This window comes from Cheilinus undulatus, linkage group 16 (genome assembly GCF_018320785.1).
Source record: "Cheilinus undulatus linkage group 16, ASM1832078v1, whole genome shotgun sequence".
Classification (NCBI taxonomy): domain Eukaryota; kingdom Metazoa; phylum Chordata; class Actinopteri; order Labriformes; family Labridae; genus Cheilinus; species Cheilinus undulatus.
Window position 1 is genome coordinate 7,202,041 of NC_054880.1, and position 18,355 is coordinate 7,220,395.

General features: G+C 42.5%; 1 protein-coding gene across 3 annotated transcripts in view; it reads right to left on the reverse strand.

Moving 5' to 3' along the window:
• LOC121523988 (collagen alpha-1(XIV) chain-like) overlaps nucleotides 1-18,355 on the reverse strand; it is a 269,909-nt gene that overhangs the window by 136,202 nt on the left and 115,352 nt on the right. For all 3 annotated transcript variants that reach the window (XM_041809125.1, XM_041809124.1, XM_041809126.1), the window contains exons 8-13: nucleotides 17,527-17,691; nucleotides 17,247-17,408; nucleotides 16,252-16,421; nucleotides 11,136-11,262; nucleotides 7,860-8,005; nucleotides 3,218-3,347 (exon numbers count right to left, since the gene is read on the reverse strand). In XM_041809125.1, coding sequence (XP_041665059.1) covers nucleotides 3,218-3,347; nucleotides 7,860-8,005; nucleotides 11,136-11,262; nucleotides 16,252-16,421; nucleotides 17,247-17,408; nucleotides 17,527-17,691 — 900 coding nt within the window. The remainder of the gene's footprint in view (nucleotides 1-3,217; nucleotides 3,348-7,859; nucleotides 8,006-11,135; nucleotides 11,263-16,251; nucleotides 16,422-17,246; nucleotides 17,409-17,526; nucleotides 17,692-18,355) is intronic.

The window sequence follows — 18,355 nt, forward strand, 5'->3', positions numbered from 1 at the left end:
CCATGTGCCAATGCTAATGGGGATCCCAGTAAACAATAAACAATAAACAAACTGATCAATGTGATTAATATCTGAGGTCAAAGTTTCCCTTTTCTGAGGTTTTCTGGGGGGATAATATTTCAAATTTAGACATAAAAGAGCCACACGCTGAGTATCCCTGCTCTGAATGAACATCTACACTGAGTTATTATCAGAACATGTCTACATATGTTCAGTACCATCCCTACATTTAAAAAAAGCTTTTTTTTCCCCACAGTTTAACAGCTCAGTCTGCCGTGAAGGTGATCGATATCTCTAATAACTCCTGCAGGCTTTCTAGCATGGAGTTTCACCTGCATGAAGGGAGACAGGAGTCTGGAGGAGTCTCGTCCTGAGTTAGGAGGCCAGCAGCAGCCAGCTCCCGTTTACTTTCCTCCATCCTTCATCATGATGTAATCCACATTTAAAAAGCCAAACAGAGGGGTACAGGTCAGCATTAAGGCCTTTGCACAATGAGTCCGTTTCTTGTAGATAATCGTGTCTGAAAACTGGCGCTGAAATTGTCGTTTTTTGTCGTTTTGTTTTTTCTGATCAGGTTCAATTGTATGTGACATTTGGTATCAGGCCAAGTCATTTAAAGGGGTGATTGATGATCCAAAACAGTTCCTGCTGCTTCCACTTTGCTCGCTCACCACCACCCTCCCCTCTCCCTCTCTCTCTCTCTCACACTGAAACCTCACTTTAAACACCGTCGTTTTCCCGTGTATTATGTGGATATCAGTCACGGAAATATAACAGAAGAAGGCACACGTTTGTAGCCTACTCACAGCTCATAACAGAGACAGAATTATGAAGTTGTTCTCATCTCTCCAACCTGTCTCAGCGCTATGATGCACGAGTGTGTGCTGTATGAAGCTCTCTGTCAGGATGGATCCAGGGGATTTTAAAGAAGTGACAGAGACACAGGCTCGCAGTACGAAACTATTTGCCACATTCTACAAATTTTCACAGTCAAGGCGAATACAAACACACCTGACTCAGTGTGGAAGATCCTGTGTGACATTTTTCGGGATTACGACTCCTGTGGAGCAGACAAAAATGAACATGGCTCCACAGCGCAGCCTTTTAACAACTTATCAGCAATGGCCTTCAGACTACAACAGCATGACATTAAAATATCCTTTAAGCTGTACGTGATATCTTAAACAGGTCAGTTCATAGTTGCTTGCTTAAAGACAGGGGTTGTTGTTCCACCGTCACTGAGTAAAAATGAGGAGGAGTATTCGCTGCTGCTGTGTTCATCTTTCTCTCAGTGCCATTAAAATGCAGAACCTCAAAGATGGTTCTTTAAATATGAGCTGGGAGGGTGCTTCATTATTTAAACACTACTAATAAAGTCATACTGAATTATGTCCTATTACAAATATTAAAGAGAAAATTATAATGACAGATCGTAAAAATGGTATGATGGAATTTTTATGACCCTTTATGTCAAAATGACGGACAACAAAAAGTCCAACACAACCTCTGATATACACCACCTCTGATATGTCGCTGTAGTTTTCAGAAAATGGCTGATGATTTTTTCTCATTCTGAGCAGCTGACACAGTCAGAAACAGCATTAAGTGTGTTATTTACAGCATTTCTATATGCAGAAATCACGTCCTGCCCCCCAGCTGGAGTTCATCCCTGTGGCGTGAGGAACCTGTTTTATCCTCCTTCCTTCTCTGTGTTCTGTTACATTGTTCTTTAGTTTCCCGTTTTATTTTGTAGTTTCATGTCTAGTTTAACTTCCTGTTGCCACCCCCCCCCCCGCCCAACTGTGACGGTACCTTTAGTCTCACCTGTGTCTAAAATCCCTGCCCTCCTCTGTCAGGTCCTCATGTCTCTGCCTGTTTCTCTGGATTTTGTTTCTCTGGGTTATGGTCTCTGCATTTTGAGTTCTTCTTTTGTCAGTGTTTTTCTTGCCTTGGTCTCTTGTTAAAATAATCGTTCTGTTCTGCATCTGGGTCCTACTTTCTGTATGATGTTTTTTGTATAAGTGACATCCCATCCCTGGTTATTACGGATCAGTTTAATACAAAATTGTCCTTATGTTTGTGAAAAGAAACTTAGTCCCTTTAAAACAGGGGTGTCAAACTCAATCACAGCAGGGCCCAGATTCTGAACTTGGGTCTAACCTGAAGGCATAACAGCGTGGATATTTAACCATGAAATGTCAACCTTATTTTAACCAGAGATGAACTATGGGGTAAAAAACTTTCACCGATGACAAAGTTTTGAGATTAAAAGGTGAGCATGATAAGTTAAAATTCAAAATCTAAGATTAAAAGTCAAACTTTTAAGTTTAAAGGGTAAAAACATGACATTTAAAGTTAAAAAAACGGCAAAATATGAGATAAATTATTTAAACCATGAATTTTAAAAGTCAAAACCTGAGATAAAATTCAAAATCATAATTTTTAACAGTCAAAATATCATAAGTTTCAAATGTCAAAATATAAAATAAAATTAAAAATTGTGCGTTTTTAAGGTAAAAAATGAGATAAAAACTTAAAGTTAGGGGTTGAAAGAGGTCAAAATGTGAGATAAAAGTCAAAACTATGACTTTAAAAGGTCTAATAGAATTTAAAATATAAAATTATTCATCTAAAAGGTAAAAATATGAGATAAAATGTCAAAGTTATCAGATGTAAAGGTTAAAATATGAAATAAAAGTCAAAACCATAACTTTAAGTCATAACTGTGAGATGAAAAAAATGAAGATATAGAAAAAACACAAGCCAATGTTCCTGACTTTTTATCAAACTTTTTTACTATTTACTTTTTCTAATTCTTATGACTCAACAAGGATATTTTAATTCATCAAGGTTAAGTCGACTTGTTTATACTAGAGGAAATCTGCAGACCTCATACTGGTGGGCCAGTTAGAATAAAAATATCATATGGGCCGGGTATAACTGCACCACGGGCCGGATTTGGCCCCCGGGCCTTGAGTTTGACACCTGTGCTTTAAAATGACCATCTGGTCCTCTCTGGGGTCTTCTCTTCTCTTTAAATCAGATCTGAAGTGTCATTACTGACATGTATTCTGATTAAGAGGTTGACTTCATCACTGAAGGTTTGGATAAACTCTCACCTTACATGATAAATCGAACACACAGCAGGCGGTTAATCTTCTCTGGAGCCCAGCTATGGTTCTGGCATCATTTAATGGTTATCATGTCTGAGACTCACGTGTGGTCTGCTGGCTGGTCATGGGGTCGCTGGCCTCCTCTCCGTACATGGCGTAGACCGTCACCGTGTACTCTGTGGCCGGGGTCAGTCCTTCCAGCTCCACCTCGTTCACCGAGTCTGCGACCTTCACCTTTACAAGCACACGCAGACACAAAGAAGACATGAGTTCACCTCTCCGCCAGAAGTCTCTGCTCTTCAGTCATCCCTCTGTCGATCAGAGCATCGAGCTTCTGATTCATGAAATGATTTCTGAATGTTTTTCATCACACCAGGCCTCTCAGAAATACTTCATGTGCATGCTAGCTAATTCAGAGAGGATGGACTCCACCATACAGCTGCTAAACTCTGAACTCGGCCATCTTTTACCTTCTGCCAGAAACAGAAAGGGCGCTGAATGAGAAACCGGCCAAATGGAAGCACTGACAAATGGTTGTCCATCTGCTCTTCTTCTCTGCCGTCCCATTAATAAATTGTTTTCACAGCAGAGCCTCAGAGAAATTCAATGTTCTGCCAAAATTTAGAAGTCCTGCTTCAAAATGGAAGCAAAATTTCAGTCCGGCAGGGAAATAACGCTGCCAAAACAATCCTTCACGCTCCTCAGTGAGCTTAAATAAAGCATGTGAGCTGGTGTTTACTAATGACGGCTCGTTTCACTCCAAAAATACAATGAAGGTTTTAGAAATTAAATATGTCTCAGAGAAAATTCCACAAGACATTTTCATTATTTTGATTTAATTTCTGAACCAACTAGCTGTCACTTTATGATGTTAAAACAACCAGAGGTCACAACATTTCAGAGCTTCTGTTGAATCAGCAGTGAGGAAGAAAGAGACTAAAAAGCTCCTCTTCACTGAGGCTGTACAGAGAGCCATAGGTAGTACATGCATGGAGCATTTTAGTCCCATTTCAGCTCATCAGCTCTTTGTGAACAAGCAAACGCTGCTGTTGAGAACGACCTGACTGAGTAGAGGCTGTAGCACCAACAATGATGGATGTCCATGATTCTGACCCTCGTGTGTTTTTAGGTTTATTATGTTTGCTGCACTGTCAAAGACTAATGTCCCAAAGTCAAAGACTCTGGTTTTGGGACAGACTCTGTCAGAGACAATAATGTGCATTTCATCCTATTGCTTCATCACATCACACCCTATTCTACTGTATCACCTGAAACAGCATCGCATCATAACGCATACATGACATGACATTACATCGTACCGTACCACGACACATCGCATGGTATTTCATCACACTTGAGTGGAAATAAATGTTGACATGAAAGGAAGATTGAGACAGACACAGACTGGAGGGATCTCTGAGAGTTTACTGAGCCAAAGACAGAGAATGCACACACTGACAGTCAACCACTTCAGTCCCATACCGGTACATTCCCATGACTACTTTTCTGGATGTCTGCCCACTCCAAGCTGTGTGTTAACTGATTCCAATAGACAATATGATATTTTCACATTAATAATCATAAGATATCATAATAATCAAAGAACATGTGACCTAACAACCCAGGAAATGCCCGCTTAGCCACACCCCCAGAGGAAACGGCTCTGCTAATGGCTGTCAGGTGACCGCACAGCTCATTGCTATATACTCTGACTCTTCCCTGGCTGTTCTAAGAACTGAAGAAGCCTTCTGGAGGTGAAACGTCTTTAAAGTGGGGGTATTATTCCTTTTTTCAAGGCTTTCCACCATCTCTCTGATACCCACGTAGTAGCTTCACATGGTTTACAGCTCAAAAACTCCTCATGTTTCTCACACTGGCGTCCTGAAAAACCCTAACCCTAACCCTAAACCGAAATGTTATGAACATCTCCAGCATTTTATTTTTCAAAAGTCTAGGCTCCATTTGTCTATAAGAAGGGGACAGGGACAAACTTTTGTTCTCAGGTGGTGCAGAAGTTAGTGTGAGAAGCCGTGTGCAACTATCAGACCGTAGTGTGTACAAAAATCTCAAGTTTTGGTCTTGTGTCATAAATATTTAAGTCATACTCTGAACACTGACACCGCTGTAACAGAGTTTAGGACAGCTGGAGCAGAGGCAGGTAAAGTTATCATGGAGGGGTTATCAGTAGCAGAGAGGGTAAATCCCCCCAGTAAATCGGGCCCCGCAAAGCGCTTCGACGTCAGCGCGGCGAGCAGGGCCATTTAAGCGCGGCTCAGCACGGCTCGGTATGGCCAAACTGGTTATTACTTGTTTGTTGTGTGGAATTTTTTTGTGTGTGTTCCTCTTCATGTGTCTGTTAAACTATCATACAGTGTCTTTAAGCGCTTTCTAAATTAATATTATCTTTAATATTATGGTTGTAGAAATTCCCACAGCACACCTAGACGTGTCTCTAGGTACCCCATTAAAGAAGCACTGCTCCACACAAGTTCAGTTCTCTAGTCCCCAAAAAAGAAAATAAATGATTTGTGTTGTGTTTGTCCCTCTTACTGAACCAAAAATGTCCTGAACCTTCAGAAAAGAGAACCAAACAGAAATAAAATACCATTACAGCCCCATTCACACTCAATAAAGCCTGTCCTTTAAGTTTGTGTTGGCAGGGAAACTCTTTCAGGGACAGAATTCCCAGCTCATTTTAGTGAAAACGCTGACATAATATCTCCCTGTAGCTGCTTTAATCTCTTAATTTGTGTCCTCTCTCTCTCTGGGGTTTAATTTGGATTAAAGCCTCCAGTCTTCTCTGAGGAGTTTCCCTCTGAACCAGTGTGGATGAAAGCATGTCTCCCTGTCAGACCGGACTGGATTTCACTCTGGATTTGGTCCAGATGAGTCCCCACATGGCACCCCGAGATGAAGCCATACGAGCGTGATGCAGCCAGGCCTGGGAGCCAGGCTGATCCTCGGAGCTGGAAAACATCCATCCTGATTCTCACTTCCTCTCTAAATTGTTTTTATTGCTTTCTGCCTGGAGCGTAAAGTGACGGAGGGCGTAATGAGGTCTGTGGGGGGGGGGGAGGGGGGCGTACAGACGGTTGTCTGCACCTGTCACACCTCCACTCCTCTACCTCGTCTGGTTCTTCAGGAACTGTTGAATCTCTCTGTAATAGACCTGCATGAATAAATGTTTCTTCTGCTCTTTTCAGAGCTGTTCATGCCCGTCTCAGTCAGCAGGACTGTTTTTATCCAGAAAAAGAACTGAGCACACTTTTTAAACCAAATTGAAGACTTTTTAAGATCTTCAGACCAAAAAAATTAAACACTTTCTGTAACCTGAGAATTGGTGCCGTTTGAATTTAATGCAGGACTCAATCTTAAAAACTCATATTTGATTCACAATAGAACAAAAACAACATATCAGATGTAGAACCTGCGACATTTTATCATTTCATGACAAATATTAGCTCATTCTGAGCTTGATGTCACATCTCTAAAAGGTGTCTCAGAAATATCTCAGTTTAACATCTGATAGGTTGTTTCTGATGCAGCAGGAATGTTTTTGTTGGAGTATCATGATCAGGAGAGTCCAGGAGACTTTATAAAGAGAGTCAGAGACTCTGCTAGTCCTTGTTTGTTTGTCGGTGGTCTGACAGACGCTCTGATTGTGGCTGCTGTTGGATGATTTGATCAAGTCAAAATCCCAGGAGCCATCGTTCTGTGTGACCTGGTCTTGTTCTCTCTCTCTCCTTGGCTTTGAAGTTTCCCTCCTCTCTCCACCTGCAGCACACCTGAGTGTGTTCTGCACTTAGAGCAGAAGAGGGGTGTATTAAGAGGAGCATGTGGCCGATACACACCTGGACAAAGACTGAGGACAAGGAGGGTTTGCATAACCCTCTTGTTTCTTTCCTTCTTTGATTTAATTTTATTTCCCTTCAGTTTAAGTCCACATGCATGTGTGGATTACCGGGTGTTGTAGATTTAGTTTGGGCTGTAGGTTGCGAGTTTCTATTCACTTTTCATGAGTTAGATTTTATTAGGTAGCCTCAGAGGAGGTCGGGGCTCAATGCTGGGATCAGCAGTATGTCTGGAGGAAGAAGAAGGAAGCAGACACTGAAAAGAGCACAGAGCCCAGACTAAAGCATGGTGGTGGGTCTGTGATGTTTGGGGCTGCTTTACATCCTCTGGCACTGGAAACCTGCAGCATGTGGAAGGACAGATGGACCCACTGAAGTATCAGGAAATCCTAGGAGGAAACGTCATGCTGTCTGTGAGGAAAATGAAGCTTGGGCGTCATTGGACCTTCCAACAGGACAATGATCCCAAGCAGACCTCACATTCCCCCGAGGCTTGGCTGCAGGAGAAGTCCTGGAAGATTCCACATAGCCATCACAGCGGCCTGACTTGAACCCCAGAGAAAATCTCTGGAGGGGTTTCAACAAGGCAGTTGCAGCATGCAGACCCTAGAATATTACTGAAGTGGAGGTTTTCACACGAAGAATGGGCTAAGATTCCTCAGGAATGCTGCCAGAAATGGGTGTCTGGATATGCATCTTGTTTGCAGCAGGTCACAGAAGCAGAAGGGTGCTCTACTAAGTACTAAAGATGCTGCCATGAAGGGGCTGAATAATTTTTGTAATAATTCTGATTGCAACCGTACTGTCTGTAAGGAGTTAAAATTGTTTTTTCCTCCTCTAACACTCTGTAGCTCTCTCTCTGCTCTCCACAAACACCCACAGTCCGTCTCCTTACCTCCTTCTCGTCTGCAGGATCTCCCTCGGTCAGCGGCGCGTACAGGATCATGTACCCAGTGGCCCCGGCGGCTAACTTCCACTTGACCCTCATGGTGCTGTGAGTGATGTCAAAGAGCTCCAGGTTGTTCACCATGGGCAGGGCCACTGCAGCACACAAACACAGGATTTTATTAAGGATATCTCAGTGACGATGGCTGAAAAACAGCAAAACGTGTTTCAAAGATGTTTATCCATGTACAGGATTATGATTTTAAAAACTCAAATGATAGTGTCGACCAAAATACTGTCGTTGTTTGGTTGTAAAATGTCTCTAGAAATAATCAAACTCACGTCATCAGTGCTTTCTTGTAACTGTGTTTCAGAAACTTCAATAATAAATTCAATTTTTGGACATTTGGTTCATGATATTTCTTATTCAGGTGGGAGTGGGTCCTGTGGATAAACAGGATGAAAACAACTGTGCAAATAACAAACAGCAAATATGCTTTAGAATTTATTTTAGCACTACAGTGTTCATATTCAGCAGCAGCAGCAAACATCTCAGGCTTAATGGGGCTCAGAATTACTACATTTAGGTCAAAAAAAGCTTTAGAAGAACGACATTGTCTCACTTCATAATCATTTTCCCTTTGTTTTCCATCAAGTTTCATTTGTCGCCTTAGACAGTGAGTCTAAAAAGCTTGCAGCAGCAGCTATTAGCCGCAGCCAAACCCCATTAACTTTGCTCCAAGGTTGACTTGCAGCTTAGCATTCATCGTCGGCCGACATGGGAGGAATCCCCCGTCATTCATCAGTGAACAAGGCGGGAGCAACCTGGCCGGCTGTGGTTCAGCGTTTCAGACGTCACCACGAGGCCTCGAGGCGATGAATCCAGAATTAGAGCTCATCACAGGCGTCCTGTCAGTTCTCCAACACATAATGAAACACCTGTGTGGCTTTTACGGGCCAGATGAAGAGCACGGTGTTGTAGTAGGACACATATCTGCTGCTGCATCAGTGTTCTTATCAGAGACGCTGTAGTTTCATGGTAATGAGCTGGCTCGGTCTGCTCCTGAAATAACCCTTTACATTATCTTTCATTCCTTCAAACTCAGAGCAGAAGAAAGGAAGTGTTTATATCTGATCTGCTGGGGTTACACTCCATTCACATCAAGGTTCAGCTGCTTTCTGCAGTCGTTATCATAAAGACTTTGTTGGAGCGGCAGCAGCTTCTGGATAAAATGTAAAGTTAGAGAAAAAAAAGTGGAAGGATGACGCGGTACAAAGAAAAAAACAAGCTATTAAGAAATTCCCAGTAGATCTGGCTCTCTTTCATTTTGTTAAAGTTCCCAGAAATGTAAACAACAGATAACTAGGAAGTTACAGACAACTATGTGCAAGTGGGCTCCTTTTAATACAAGAGAATGATTGAACATGATGAATGAGTGTGATTATATAAACCTTAGTACTCTGAGCCTCATCCCTGTGTTCATTCAGATCCCTGATATGTTGTTTCCACTCCCAGAGAAAACCCTGGTTATCATAGCCTTGTATATTTAAAATAATAGTATCTCAGTTTCTGATTGGGTGGTTTCTGATTGTATTTTTACAATCCAGATCAATAAAAGTGTGGGGAAACAGGCGGCCAGTTTCCTGTTCACCATGGATGTGAAAACTAGAGCTGCCCTGATTGTGAAAATCAAAGCCAATAAAAATACAGATGTTCAAAATAACAATGCAGCCAAATGACAATATGGACTTTTCAATGTAATCTGCCATGTTTGTCCATCACTTCTATTGGTTTAACACTTCCTTCATAGCTGATTCAAATATATTCATCCCCACTGTACAAATACGTAAATAAAGGACAAACACCCTATCAGACACAATGTTTGCTCACAGATTCCTACTTTTTTTAAAATCTTCTGCAAGGAAGAACCCCAGAATTTTGAGGCTCTTTCAGCTCTGTCCTCACTACTACACCCACAATACTGCTGATTCTGCACCAATCTGACTGTCAGTCTCACCGTCTCCTCACTCTAGAGCAGTGTTACTCAACTCTGCTCAACCAAAGAGCCAAACTGCTGAAAAATACATTTGTAAGAGCCACAATCTAAGTGCTGAAAAGTGGCAAAAATGGTCAAAAAGCAGCAAACACTGGGAGAAAAGTGGCAAAAGTGGTCAGGAAGTGACCAAAAACTGAATTAAAAGTGAAAAAATGTTGCAAAAATTGAGTGAAAAATGAAAAAATGTTGCAAAAATTGAGTGAAAAGTGAAAAAATGTTGCAAAAATTGAGTGAAAAATGAAAAAATGTTGCAAAAAGTGAAAAGTGACTAAAATGGACAAAAATCAGACATAAGACAAAAGGGGCAAAAAGTGGCACAAAGGGGCAAAGAATTGCAAAAAGCAGGAAAAAAGTGGCAAACACTTGGAGAATAGTGGCAAAAATAAGTGTTACAGGTGGCAAAAATGGTCCATTAGTGGCATAAATGTGGAGAAAAGTTAGTCAAGTGACAAAAATGGGCAAAAATCAGAAAAGGGTAGGAAAAATGGGCAAAAAGCAGCAAACACTGGGAGAAAAGTGGCAAAAAGGGCAGAAGTGGCAAAAATGGGTGAAAAGTAGCAAAAATACGAGGTAAAGGTGGCAAAAATGTTCCAATAGTGGCATAAATGTGGAGAAAAATGAGTGAAAAGTGACTGAAATGGGCAAAAATTTAGGAAAAAGGGGGGGATGGGAAAAAAGCATGAAAGAGTGGCAAAATGGGAAATTATTGGCATTTACTTGCTAAAGTAAGCTTAAATGGGCAAAAAATGAAAAGAAAGGTAAAAATAGTGGCAAAAAATTGCAAAAAGCTGGATGAAAGTCTAAAAAATGGGCTAAAAGCAAAAAAATGGAATTAGGGTGGCAAAAAATTGCAAATAAAGGCAAAAAAATATGCATACAAAATGGAGAAGACAATTAAAGCCGACTGTGTAAGTGTGATAAACAAACTGATTAATGTGACTTGCAATGGATGATTTTTGAGGTAAAATTTTCCTTTTTAAGGTCTTCTAGGGGAATAATGTTTTAAACTAGGACATAAATGAGTCAAAATCATCACAAATGAGCCACATGTTGAGTACCACTGCTCTAGAGGTTAGACCCTCTCACTGAAACTCCTTCACTTGAGGCAGAAACTCACTCCCCACACCAGAGAACTTAAACTACACCTATGTCTGCTTTTTAACCTCCATATAATCCTTTAAAAGCTAAAAACATATCGCTATGAAGTCCTAGATAAAATATAAACTCACACGTGAAGGCGCTCCCTCTCAAAGCCTCGCTGGCGGAGCTGCGGTAGATGGCGAAAACGGCCACTTGGTACTCGGTCAGAGAGTTCAGGTAGTTCAGCTCCACGCTGTTCTCCGTCCCCTGCACCACCTGAAACAAACACATCACTTTAAAACACACAGGTCTCCAGGTATTGAGTGTTTTACTAATTTTTTGGATTGATTTCTCCGCGTGCTCAGGGAGCTTCTTCTATGATGCCAGCATTATTAAAAATAACTCTAATGAGCTCTTTGGTTCTGACAGCAGCCGTTTGTTAGTCAAAAAGCATTTAAATCTCCTAAAAGCTTCTGTTTGTGACACCGTGCACGCAGCACATGTTGCTGTAGGCGTTCAGCTCTCCTCCAAAGAAATTTAAATCCAGTGTAACTGGATCAGATTAGCTTTGATGAAACCTGCCTTTTCCTCGTGGGGAGACCGGGGTCGTTCCAGCTGCGAGTCGTAATAAACATCAAAGAAAGTGGATAAAATAAGAAGGAAGTGTATAAACACAAACATCAGCAGGGAAAATTACAGCACTGCATGCAGCATTGGTTTAACAGGTGGAGAGACTTCCAACAAAGTTGAAATGATACCGACTGCACAGGTTGGCACGATGCAGAGGATTTCTACACTCAGCTCTTAGTTTAGTCAGTCAACTCAGCTAAATCTAAGAATACAGCCTAACCACCTTATTCCTACCACAGCAGGAGGAGGGATTGGGTGAATTTATCATCTTATGATACATCCTGCAGAAATGAGACTGTAATGACGCAAACATATCAGAGAAATAAAGTAATGAGCAGAGGAGCCTTCAATAATGTGCCTCTATAACATCAGGAACTAAATCCTGCAACTAATCCTACCAGATGATGTCTGTAAGACTGATGACAGCCTATGGCTACAATCTGGCACATTTACATGTCTATGTCCATTAATGTGCATTGTCCCATGTCACAAATAAATAGATAAATAAATAAAAACAGTAGGGAAACATTAAATGCTGAAGTGTTCATTTATGATAAAATTGTTGAGAATAAAGGTAAAAGCTAAGAAGCATTTAATAATGGGTCTGAATGTGTTTTTGCTACTTCAGTATTTTGTTTACTCTCCTGGGAAATCAGCAAGTTTTTTGACAGAGGTTATCTTTTCAAAGGCTTCAAAAACAATTGCAGAAAAATGTTTAACAGTATGACAAACCAAGCATTTGTATACTGGATATTTTTGAACTGACTGCATTAAACAGAGAGGTGTGTGAATGTTTTCTTTTAATGGACTTCACAGAGGCAAGCCTCTGACGTGCAGGCCTCCATGTCATCCATGAATCATTACTTATCAGGGTCCAGTCTCTGGGTTTATCAGGGTCCAGTCTCTGGGTTTATCAGGGTCCACTCTCTGGGTTTATCAGGGTCCAGTCTCTGGGTTTATCAGGGTCCAGTCTCTGGGTTTATCAGGGTCCAGTCTCTGGGTTTATCAGGGTCCAGTCTCTGGGTTTATCAGGGTCCAGTCTCTGGGTTTATCAGGGTCCAGTCTCTGGGTTTATCAGGGTCCAATCTCTGGGTTTATCAGGGTTATACTCTGGGTTTATCAGGGTCCATTCTCTGGGTTTATCAGGGTTATACTCTGGGTTTATCAGGGTCCAGTCTCTGGGTTTATCAGGGTCCAGTCTCTGGGTTTATCAGGGTCCAGTCTCTGGGTTTATCAGGGGCCAGTCTCTGGGTTTATCAGGGTCCAATCTCTGGGTTTATCAGGGTCCAATCTTTGGGTTTATCAGGGTCCAATCTCTGGGTGTATCAGGGTCCATTCTCTGGGTTTATCAGGGTTATACTCTGGGTTTATCAGGGTCCAGTCTCTGGGTTTATCAGGGTCTAGTCTCTGGTTTATCAGGGTCCAGTCTCCTGGTTTATCAGGGTCCAGTCTCTGGTTTATCAGGGTCCAGTCTCTTGGTTTATCAGGGTCCAGTCTCTGGGTTTATCAGGGTTATACTCTGGGTTTATCAGGGTCCATTCTCTGGGTTTATCAGGGTCCATTCTCTGGGTTTATCAGGGTCCATTCTCTGAGTTTATCAGGGTCCATTCTCTGGGTTTATCAGGGTCCATTCTCTGGGTTTATCAGGGTCCAGTCTCTGAGTTTATCAGGGGCCAGTCTCTGGGTTTATCCGGGTCCAGTCTCTGGGTTTATCAGGGGCCATTCTCCGGGTTTATCAGGGTCCAGTCTCTGGGTTTATCAGGGTCCAGTCTCTGGGTTTATCAGGGTCCAGTCTCTGGGTTTATCAGGGTCCAATCTTTGGGTTTATCAGGGTCCAATCTCTGGGTTTATCAGGGTCCATTCTCTGGGTTTATCAGGGTTATACTCTGGGTTTATCAGGGTCCAGTCTCTGGGTTTATCAGGGTCTAGTCTCTGGTTTATCAGGGTCCAGTCTCCTGGTTTATCAGGGTCCAGTCTCTGGTTTATCAGGGTCCAGTCTCTTGGTTTATCAGGGTCCAGTCTCTGGGTTTATCAGGGTTATACTCTGGGTTTATCAGGGTCCATTCTCTGGGTTTATCAGGGTCCATTCTCTGGGTTTATCAGGGTCCAGTCTCTGAGTTTATCAGGGGCCATTCTCTGGGTTTATCAGGGTCCATTCTCTGGGTTTATCAGGGTCCAGTCTCTGAGTTTATCAGGGGCCAGTCTCTGGGTTTATCCGGGTCCAGTCTGTGGGTTTATCAGGGGCCATTCTCCGGGTTTATCAGGGTCCAGTCTCTGGGTTTCTCAGGGTCCAGTCTCTGGGTTTATCAGGGTCCAGTCTCTGGGTTTATCAGGGGCCAGTCTCTGGGTTTATCAGGGTCCAGTCTCTGGGTTTATCAGGGTCCATTCTCTGGGTTTATCAGGGTCCATTCTCTGGGTTTATCAGGGTCCAGTCTCTGGGTTTATCAGGGTCCAGTCTCTGGGTTTATCAGGGTCCATTCTCTGGGTTTATCAGGGTTATACTCTGGGTTTATCAGGGTCCAGTCTCTGGGTTTATCAGGGTCCAGTCTCTGGGTTTATCAGGGTCCAGTCTCTGGGTTTCTCAGGGTCCAATCTCTGGGTTTATCAGGGTCCAATCTCTGGGTTTATCAGGGTCCAATCTCTGGGTTTATCAGGGTCCATTCTCTGGGTTTATCAGGGTCCATTCTCTGGGTTTATCAGGGTCCAATCTCTGGGTTTATCAGGGTCCAATCTCTGGGTTTATCAGGGTCCAGTCTCTGGGTTTATCAGGGTCCAGTCTCTGGGTTTATCAGGGTCCAATCTCTGGGTTTATCAGGGTCCAATCTCTGGGTTTATCAGGGTCCAATCTCTGGGTTTATCAGGGTCCAATCTCTGGGTTTATCAGGGTCCAGTCTCTGGGTTTATCAGGGTTATACTCTGGGTTTATCAGGGTCCATTCTCTGGGTTTATCAGGGTTATACTCTGGGTTTATCAGGGTCCAGTCTCTGGGTTTATCAGGGTCCAGTCTCTGGGTTTATCAGGGTCCAATCTCTGGGTTTATCAGGGTCCAATCTTTGGGTTTATCAGGGTCCAATCTCTGGGTTTATCAGGGTTATACTCTGGGTTTATCAGGGTCCATTCTCTGGGTTTATCAGGGTTATACTCTGGGTTTATCAGGGTCCAGTCTCTGGGTTTATCAGGGTCTAGTCTCTGGTTTATCAGGGTCCAATCTCTGGGTTTATCAGGGTCCAGTCTCTGGTTTATCAGGGTCCAGTCTCTTGGTTTATCAGGGTCCAGTCTCTGGGTTTATCAGGGTTATACTCTGGGTTTATCAGGGTCCATTCTCTGGGTTTATCAGGGTCCATTCTCTGGGTTTATCAGGGTCCAGTCTCTGAGTTTATCAGGGGCCATTCTCTGGGTTTATCAGGGTCCAGTCTCTGGGTTTATCAGGGTCCAGTCTCTGAGTTTATCAGGGGCCAGTCTCTGGGTTTATCCGGGTCCAGTCTCTGGGTTTATCAGGGGCCATTCTCCGGGTTTATCAGGGTCCATTTTCTGACACTAAATATAATATTAAACACTCAAACACTAAATATAATAACATAATGAAATATAATGATAGTCATCAGAAAGACTTCCACAATTGAACAAAAAACCCGAAGCATTTACCTCATGATAATTCCCAATAGACAACATTTTATACAAGTAATGACTGATTCATGATTATCTTGTTTCCATGGCTACGGGAATCTAAAATTGTGACTGGATTTGAAACTGGCTTGATTGCCCCACACTTTTCTGAGGTCAGGTACACTGGGATCCAGTCCCAGGCTCTTAATGAGGTAGCTTTAGGGACCCAGGCCTGGATCCAAGTGAACCTGACCCTAAACTCTGGTGCTTTAGATCAGCGTTAACACAAGCAGGACCACCTCATCAACAGGACTCTGGAAGTCCACTTTAAGATGTGGATTTTTTTCTATTAATACTAGATGTCTAATGTTCAGTGTTTTATGTGAAACAGCCCTGAAGCTTGCCTTTTTTATGGCTGCAGCATGGCTGAAGACCACCCAAAGAAATGTTCACTTTGTGGGGCATTAAGCTTCATCTTAACCTTGATTCATGTGTGCTTGAGGATGGCTGGTGGGAGAAAAAAACTGGATAAAAGTGGAAAAAATTGATTCAAAGTAGCGAAAAAATGGCAAAAAGGGGCAAAAAAATTGAAATAATGGCAATGGAAATATACAGACAAAAATAAAGGTTGACCATTAAAGTTAACTGCTTAAAAGTGGGAAACAAACTGGTCAATGTTACTTGTATTTGGCAATTTCAGAGGTCATGTTTCCCTTTTTTAAAGGTTTTCTGGAGGAATAGTATTTCAAATCAAGACATAAAAGAGCCACAAATCATCACAAAAGAGCCATTGAGGCTCAAGAGCCATGCGTTGAGTATCACTGATCTAAACATTTGTTTACCCTGCAAACTTATAACTGAGAAGAGGCTGTGAAATTAAGACTGATTTTCAAAGGAAGCTTTGGTTGATGTTAAAGATTAAACATTGTAGGAAAAATAATAACACAAGCTTCATTAAAACTTCCACTACCAAGAAGGAGGATGTAAAGTTATTTAAGGAAACATGCAGGAAAACAGAAATCCAGGTACCTTTTCTTCTGGTGCTCCTCCGCTGGCTGGGTAATAAACAACGCGGTATTTCTCCACCTGGCCCGGCGCGTGGGTCCACGTCACCCTAAAACTGCGAGCTGTGATGTCAGATGTTTTGAGGTCTCGGGGAGGAGCCACAGAGGTGGGAGGAGGGGCCGGCTCGCCGCCCCCTGGAGAAGAAGACAAAAAGGCTATTGGCTATTTTAAGGTGGAACTACAGAAATATTAATACAAGCAGAACACTTTTCTTATTGAAAACTTTAAAACTGAACTTCATGTGTCTGAAAGGTCTCTGCATGTGAAACAACACTAAAAGATTTTTATTAGGTTGCTTCTTTAAACTAACCTGACACGCCAGACGGATTTGTTTCACACATCCATCTGGGAAAGCTTCAATAGGAAACATCTGAGAAAAGGCAGGGGCTTTGAAAAAAACTCGGAGTGTGATTGGCTGAACGTTCTGTCCGTCACATCTCTACGGGCCAATCAGAGCAACAAAACATGTGACGTAGCCGCTATCGGGCTGCGCGTGCGCTGCTACTGAGGAATAATGCGAAACATGGCGACTACAGACATGTCAGTACTCGACTTTTGCTGTTTTTGAAAAGAAAAGAACTCACTGCTGTTTTTTGCTCTTCTTTTAATGAAGAAATGTTGTCAAGTTCTGATAAAACTGGCGCTTTAGCAGCATCCACGCTAATCTCGTCCTCCATAACTGCACCAGCTCTCGCTGCTGCTCGTCTACGTCACGACTCTGCCGTGCCTGAAAGTACTGCCCATCATCGCCGATTGGTCCTGTCACTGTCTAACCGGGCCCAAACGGTTCAGACGGGAGCTTTGCAAGATGGATTCGCCAGTGAAAAAGAAGGAAATGGGCGTATCCATCTGCTTTGCAAGGTTATCTTTAAACTGTAATTATCCATCATTGTATTTAATCGGGAAATCATTCACAGAACCAGCATCATTGATGATAGTTTGAAGGCTGCTCTCCTGACCTTTGATCTGCTTGTCCAGCTGATCCACTCGCTCACAGACGGTCTTGGTCAGACCCTCCACGATGCTGCTCATCACGCTGAAGTCTGCCACGTTGTAGACGTGAGTTTCCTCGGGAGGAGAGGCGATGGCCTTCAGCTCATTCTCGTCAGCGTTTTTCACACCTGGAGGAGGGAGAGGAGACAGACGCTGGTGTAGTTTAGCCCTAAAGAGCGCTCAGTGACCCTGCTTTTAGCTCCACGTTCAGCTTCAGGATTGCATGAAGAGTTGGTGAGGACATACCGATGGCGAACAGCTCGATCCCAGCATCCCTCAGGCTCTGAGCGGGGGGAATCACATCATCCTGAGATTTCCCATCAGTGATGAGGATGCCGATCTTTGGAACGCCGGGTCTGGATCCAGACTCGGGTTTGAAGCTGTTCTCCAAAATATACGTTAGAGCCAGACCTGCAAACACATTCAAAGCTTAGTGTAAGATTCTAAAAACACACAACCTCTGTTATCTAATGATTCACAGCACTTAAAAATACATGAGCTTTAAAAAACAGAATCTGTTTCATCAGATGGTTGCTCTGAGGATAATCAATCCTTCAAAAACTACTGGCAAACTCTTTCACACTGTCTAATTGTACAAACATGCTGGCGACATTTCAGTACCAAAAGGCTGCCAGAGTATTTCAGCAGTATTTCTGCACTGGGGTATCATCAATATCATTTTAATTTTTAACTGTATCTTAACGAAGTTGAAAACTTCAGCAGCGTGTCACAAGAAACTGATCAGCTCCAGAACAGTGGTACTCTGATCTTCCCCTCGTTGAAAAGACCAAAGAACCACCGTTCAGGAGTCTAAACCGTTGGTTTTCTAAAAGGAAAATTCTGAGTCATAATGACCACTTTAAGAAGTCATTAGAGAAGATTAAGCCCTTATCTGCTGGCTTTAATATTTTGTTTTCGTGCTTTGAACGTCTTTATGTGATGTAAAACAAACTTAACTCTACAGGAAACTTCACCTGAGTGTCGTGATTCTTTAAAGTGAAAACAGGCCTTGGTCCGTTCTCAGCTCCTTTTATTTCTTAGATGTCCGTTAAGCTCCTGAAAATTTTAATCGGCT